Source organism: Hordeum vulgare, chromosome 7H (genome assembly GCF_904849725.1).
Source record: "Hordeum vulgare subsp. vulgare chromosome 7H, MorexV3_pseudomolecules_assembly, whole genome shotgun sequence".
Classification (NCBI taxonomy): domain Eukaryota; kingdom Viridiplantae; phylum Streptophyta; class Magnoliopsida; order Poales; family Poaceae; genus Hordeum; species Hordeum vulgare.
Genome location: NC_058524.1, coordinates 502,220,312 through 502,226,753, shown reverse-complemented (window position 1 = coordinate 502,226,753; position 6,442 = coordinate 502,220,312). Strand labels below are relative to the sequence as shown.

The following is a 6,442-nucleotide window of genomic DNA, read 5'->3' as shown; positions in this document are numbered from 1 at the left end:
GTTGGTTCTTAGTCATGTGTATGAAAACTTTTTTCCTCATTAAAGGGGTAAGCCGACATCATAGAGGATCGACGCATCCTCGTTCACTGCTCTTGTAATTTTTACTTTTTGTTATAATGTTTGATGGTGCTCTCAACATCTGGTGAACTTTTAAACCTTCCAAAAATATCCCCACAAAGCAAAAATGAAATAAACCAGGAGCCCTTCCCCCACAAAGCCTCAAGCCCTTACCACAGGAACTGCTCCAGAAGAATGTCCGAGAGACTGCGGCGGTGCCAGTGAGCCAGGCTCCTTCGCTGCGCCGCGCAGCCACCGGCCATTGAGATGGATGCGGCGACTCCTCTTCCCAAGAAGAGGAGGTCGGACGTGCCCGGAAGCAACCAACCGGAGGAAATCTCGAGCCATGAGCCGACGGCGGCGGCCGTGGAGGCGCCCGAATCCGAGATCCTCGGCGTCTCCAGAACCACCGCCTGGAGCTGGAGGAGCAGATGACGGCGTCGACCACATCAGCGGAATGCCCGACGCCGTCCTCGGCGACATCATCTCCCTCCTCCCCATCAGGGAGGGCGCCCGCACCCAAACCCTTGCCTCCCGGTGGCGCCACCTCTGGCGCTCCGCTCCTCTCAATCTCGACTACTACGACCTCCCCGCCGAAGGTGACCTTCTGATACGCCTCATTTCCCAGATCCTCTCCGCCCATGCTGGCTCCGGCCGCCGCTTGTGCATCCCCGCGCACCACCTCTACCACCACCCTGACACAGTGTATGCCTGGTTCCGGTCTGCTGGCCTCAGCAACCTCCAGGAGCTCGAGTTCTGCTGCGCCAGTTATCCACCGGCACTGCCGGCGGCGACAGCGTCCACCTTCAATCTCTCGTCCAGCCTCCGCCTGGCCACATTCAGCCAATGCTGCTTTCCCGACGGTATATCAGAGACGCTTCACTTCCCCCAGCTCAAGCAGCTCACGCTTGAATGTGTCAGCATCTCGGAAGGCTCACTGTACAGCTTCGTGTCTGCCTGCCCCGTCCTGGAATCCATGCTTATTAGCAGTTGCATTGGCTTCAGCTGCATTCGGATCTGCTCCCCAAACCTTAGAACCATTGGCGTACGTGCTGGATACCAAGACAAGGTGAAAATCTCTATTGAGGATGCCCCTTCTCTTGAAAGGTTGCTCCAACTCAACCTAATTGTGGGCTTGGACATATCGATAATATCAGCGCCCAACCTGGAGACCATGGGCTGCCATTGTTACGATGACAATTCCGGCTTCAGCTTTAAGGTAGCTTTCACCTTCACGTCTAACCTCATTTGTCAGCAGGCAAAATTCATACTATCTGCATTTTTATATGGCCTGATGCAATGTTCCATTCTTCATAGGGATTTCCTACTCTGTTCCCAATGGTGGTACACACTGTCAAGACTTTATCTATCTCTGTTCGTCCTCTGTCTGTGGATATGGTTATTGATCTCATGAGTTGCTTTCCCTGCTTGGAGAAGTTGTATATCCAGGTAACCGTCCAGCCTGTGATTTGTAGTGTTAACTGTTAAGCTACTCTGTGCATGAACTTTTGTCTTTCCATTTTCAGATACGTTCGTTGCAGGGAAAGAATTTGTGGCGTCGTAAACACCAGAGTCACATCAGATGCCTTGACATCCGTCTCAAGAAAGTAGTGTTGGCAAGTTATGGAGGCACCAAGTCACAAATTAATTTTGCCATGCTCTTTGTGTTGAATGCTAAAATGCTAGAGCTATTAAGATTTGAGGGTCCATGCTGCTGGGGTAAAGAGTTCATTGAAAGGCAGCGCAGGTTGCTTCAGCTTGGGAAGAGAGCTTCAAGAGGTGCTCGGTTTGTTTTCTCACAGAATACATGCCTCCGCAAACTTCAGGACATCAAGCATGTGCGGGATTTGTCTGTAGCTGATCCCTTTGAATGCTGATGTTGATATTGAGTTTCCTGTGTACTTGGAGGGGTTATCCTTGCTCGTCACATTTTTCCGATCCAATTTGATTGGTTCTCTTGTTTCTGATGTTTTGAAGTTCCTGGTGTGCTCGAACCTTGTGGTATTTGAACCAATTATGTAGAAGCTGTAGAGAATGGGGACGAATTTTCGGCTCATTGTGCCTAGGCAAGGTCTGGGAGTGCAAAGTTTGAAACCATTATCTTTGTTACTACTCCCTCCTTAAACTAATATAAGAGCGTTTAGATCACTAAAATAGTAATCTAAATGCTTTTATATTAGTTTACAGAGGGAGTACTATTTATTATACTGTGTACATTTCCTTGTTTCCTCTAAAACCGAGTTGCATCCTACAGCAGGTTTATTTTATTTGAATGTTTCAAGCACAGGGAACTTTACTTTGTCTCCGCACTTTTCGTTCAGTAGTACGTACATCTTGGCTTGTCATCTTTATTTACGTATACTGTATTTGTTCAGCCAGGTTGTTCTCTTCCAATGTTAAAAAAAAAGAAGGTTGTTCTCTTCCATGAGATGACGATGGGATTTTGCATTTGACAGTCATTTTACCTGGAGAGCATAACGAGCATCTATCTATCTAGCCTTGGTTGGAGTTGAGGCATGGTTCGTAAGAGCGTTTTCCACATGATCTGTCGTAGTGCGTACGAGTCCCATGGCTGGAGCATGCGTTTCCTGTAACATTTGTCCCTTCATTTTTTTTTAAGATAACATGCACAAGCCGGGCCCTGCTTTAAATTAATAAAGCGAACGGAAGTCGCAAAATATACGAGTTATTACAAGCACTAGACCAACATAAGTTCAGAAATCATAAGACTGAGAGATACAAGTTGCAGCTTCATGGAGCGCGAAGGTAATGGTAAACATCTAAGTGCTCCGGTGGATGACGTTAAGTTGATTGATCTTGCGAAGCACGTCCGACGCCGCATCACTGTCTTCCCTCCTTCCGAGAGGTCGCCACCGCTGAAAGAATAAAGCCCATTTGAAGATGTAATTAGCAGGATTTGCACGGATGATGCCTTTGATAGCTAACTTCTTTCTAGAGGGCCATAGCGCCCAAGCTAAGGGCATCTCCACTTGCCCCCAACAGCCCCCCTGGGCGCTTAAAATTGGTCCAGTCGCACCTCCAACTCTTCGTTTAGCGTCGGTTTGGGTCAAAATAACAGCCGGCGAATCCGAGCCAAACCCTTTCGCGTCGAACTACCAGAGAGCTCAGCTCGTGTGTCAATGGCGAGATAGATAGAGGAGTGTTTTGTGCAGCTCTAACTGTCTGCTGCTTTTCGATCTTCTTCTTATTAACTGGAAAACGGAAACGGTGCCGTGATCCCGACGCTTCTACAGAATCGCGCCATCCCACGATCGAGCACTCGATCCACGACGCCAACTACTCCCCCGCCGATCGCACAGTCCGCGTCTCGCGGGGTTTAGCGACTAGCTAACTGTTAACTGAACTTGACCTATTAACTAGCTGACAGAAACCGACTGAAAGCAAATCCTAACAAACTAACGGGCTAGCTAGTCTAGCTTATTGTGCAACAAACTCCCCCTAAGCTAGGCTGGCTTGCAGCTGATGACCCCCACCCCCACACGATCACGCATCTCCTGGAACTGAATCCGTCCGAGCGCCTTCATGAGAACGTCAGCGAGTTGATCACCAGTTCACACATACTGAATGTCGATGCTTCCGTCGTCCACGCACTGGCGGATGAAATGGTAGCGGAGCTCAATGTGCTTGCTCATGTCATGGAAGACAGGGTTCTTACTTTAGTGCGATCGCCGATTTGTTGTCGACACAGAGCTTGATTTTTCTCGTGGACGAAAGCGCCTCACAGGACGAAAGCGCGACGATCTTCTGCTTGGCGGACTGCTAAGACACCGGGCTGCCCCCTAGGAGGAAGATGGTGCCGCTGGTGCTCTTGCGGTCATCTACATCCCCGCCCAGGTCCGAGTCGCTGTACCCGACGAGTTCTGCGCCCTGGGCTCGCCGGGCGTAGCAGCAACCCAGTTGCTGTGTGCCGGAGATGTATCTCAGGAGCTGTCTCACCGCCGCCCAGTGCTCGCTTCTCGGTGCCTCCATGAACCTGCTGATGTAGCCTACGACGTAAGTGATGTCCAGCCGCGTGTGGGTGAGGTAGCGGAGGCTCCCGACCATGCTTCTGAAGTGCGTGGCATCCACGGGGTCGCCGGAGCCCTCCTTGCCGAGCTTGAGGCGCGACTGCATCGGTGTGGCGACTGGGTGGCAGTCATCCATGCCTGCCTTTTCAAGGAGCTTTCCGGCGTACGAGGAATGCGTGATGACGATCCGTCCCGGCTTCTGCTCCACCTCGATCCCAAGGTAGTAGGACAGCAAGCCCAGGTTGCTCATCTTGAAAAGCGACATCATCTCCCCCTTGAAATCCTCAATCGCCGCTGTGGATGCTCCGGTGACGATCAGATCGTCTACATACACGCCGACGAGAAGGCGCCCTCCGTCTCCAGTGCGTGTATAGACTGCATGCTCCGATGGGCACTTCTCGAACCCGAGCGCGTGAAGACTGCGGTCTAGCTTTGCGTACCACGCGCGAGGTGCTTGGCGCAGTCCGTAGAGGGCTTTGTGCAGTCGGAGTACCTTGTGTGCTTCGCCGGCGACCTCGAAATCGGGCGGTTGCACCACGTACACCTCCTCCTCAAGTTCGTCGTTGAGGAACGCGGACTTGGCATCCAGGTGTTGCACCTCCCAGCTTTCCTGTGCAGCCACGGCGAGCAAGACCCTCACGGAGTCACGACGCGCCACCGGCGCAAAAACTTCTTCAAAGTCGATGCCAGCGTGTTGCACAAAGCCCTTCGCGACGAGACGCGCCTTGTGCTTGATCACCTCGCCGGCTGCGTTCCTCTTCTCCTTGAAGACCCATTTCAGCCCAATCGGGCGGTGACCTGCGGGCAGATCACAGAGAGACCAGGTTTGGTTGGACTCGATGCACTCCATCTCCTCCTTCATCGCTGCCCTCCATGCCGCATGGTGCTTGGCCTCTGCGAACGTAGCTGGTTCCCCCTCGGGCAAGAGGAGCAGTTGTTCTGTCCTCCCGACGTTGGCTGCTCCAGTCTTGAGTATGTCCTCCATGCGGCGGAAGCGGTGAACTGCATCAGGGTCGTCGATGTCGTCGTACATATCCGGATCATATGGCGGTGGCGTGGCGTACTGCACGTCTCGCCAGCCTACGGGTGTGTGCATCGCTCGAACCCCCTGCTCTGGGTCAGCCGCCGTGGGCGTGGGAATGGGCGTTACCGCGACTGGATCAGGTGCTTCGGCCGCTGGGTCTTGAGGTGTCGACGGTGATCGTGGCGCCGACGATGATCTCAGCATCGGTGCTTCTTCTGTGCTCCCTAGTGACATGAAATCCACTGTGAACGTCCCGACTGTGTCCACCGCCTCGTTCCCCCAATCCCAGCTGGCGTTCTCGTCGAACACTATGTCCCGAGAGACGTGCACCCGGCGGCTCGCCGGGTCATAGACTCTGTATGCCTTGGAGCCAGGCTCATATCCTATGAAGACCATGGGCGTGCTCCTGTCTTCCAGCTTCCTGAGGTTTGGGCGTGCGGTCTTGACATGGGCGACACATCCAAATACGCGCAGGTGGCTCACCTCGGGCTTCTTGCCGTGCCACGCCTCGTAGGGAGTCACCCCATGGACGCTGCGCGTGAACACCCGGTTCAGGAGGTAGACTGCCGTAGTCACCGCCTCCCCCCAGAAGTAATCTCGCATGCCCTTCGCCTTCATCATGCTCCTGGCCATGCCCACCACCGTTTGGTTGCGCCTCTCGACGACGCCGTTCTGCTATGGCGAGTACAGTGCCGTCAGGTGCCGTTGTACGCCGGTGCTCGCGAAGTGTTCCCCCAGTGCCGCAGACGTGAACTCGCCACCGCTGTCGGTGCGCAGCGTGCCCAGCTTGCGACGTGCGTGCGCCTCGGCACTGGCCTGGAACCTCTTGATCGCCATCCCTACTTCGTCTTTGGTCGAGAGCAGGGTGAGCCACATGAAGCGACTATGGTCATCCACCAGGAGCAGGAAGTAGCGTCGTCCTCCTGGCGTCGCAGGCGTGATCGCTCTGCATAGATCTGCGTGAACGAGGTCGAGTGGCGCCTCTGCTCGATACTTAGCCACCTGGGGAAAAGGTGTTCGGTGCTGCTTGCCGGCGAGGCATGCCTGGCAGAGCTCTCCAGTTTTCTCGATGCCGGGCAGCCCTCGCACCATCCCCGTCCGAGCCAACCTCTGTAGTGCGTCGACGTGCAGGTGGCCGAAACGCGCATGCCACCGCCATGACACGCTGTCCGTGTGTGCAACCAGGCAGGTTTGTCGGACGGGGGAGAGATTTAGTTTGTATAGACGATTCAGCGAGTTTTGTACCTTGACGATGAGTGTCCCGCGCTGGTCGTATATGGTGAGCACACCCCGGCGAAGGTTGATGTTGCAGCCGTTCTCGTCGAGCTGCCCT

The 6,442-nt window shown here is 53.9% G+C and overlaps 1 protein-coding gene across 1 annotated transcript; it reads left to right on the top strand.

Annotated features, from left to right (window-relative positions):
- Positions 1–206: 206 nt before the first annotated feature.
- On the top strand, positions 207–2,143 carry LOC123412684 (putative F-box/LRR-repeat protein At4g15060). The gene is made up of 3 exons (XM_045105628.1): positions 207–1,276; positions 1,375–1,506; positions 1,584–2,143. Exons 1-3 carry the CDS (start codon positions 329–331, stop codon positions 1,932–1,934), a joined length of 1,431 nt encoding a protein of 476 aa, XP_044961563.1. The 5' UTR covers positions 207–328; the 3' UTR covers positions 1,935–2,143.
- The last annotated feature ends 4,299 nt before the right edge of the window (positions 2,144–6,442 follow it).

Bases quoted from the DNA above. Each gene is read 5' to 3' on its own strand.
- LOC123412684 (XM_045105628.1), top strand. From the start codon at position 329: ATGCGGCGACTCCTCTTCCCAAGAAGAGGAGGTCGGACGTGCCCGGAA. The intron at 1,277-1,374 runs GTAGCTTTCACC...CATTCTTCATAG, and splicing joins ATTCCGGCTTCAGCTTTAAG to GGATTTCCTACTCTGTTCCC. The intron at 1,507-1,583 runs GTAACCGTCCAG...TTCCATTTTCAG, and splicing joins TGGAGAAGTTGTATATCCAG to ATACGTTCGTTGCAGGGAAA.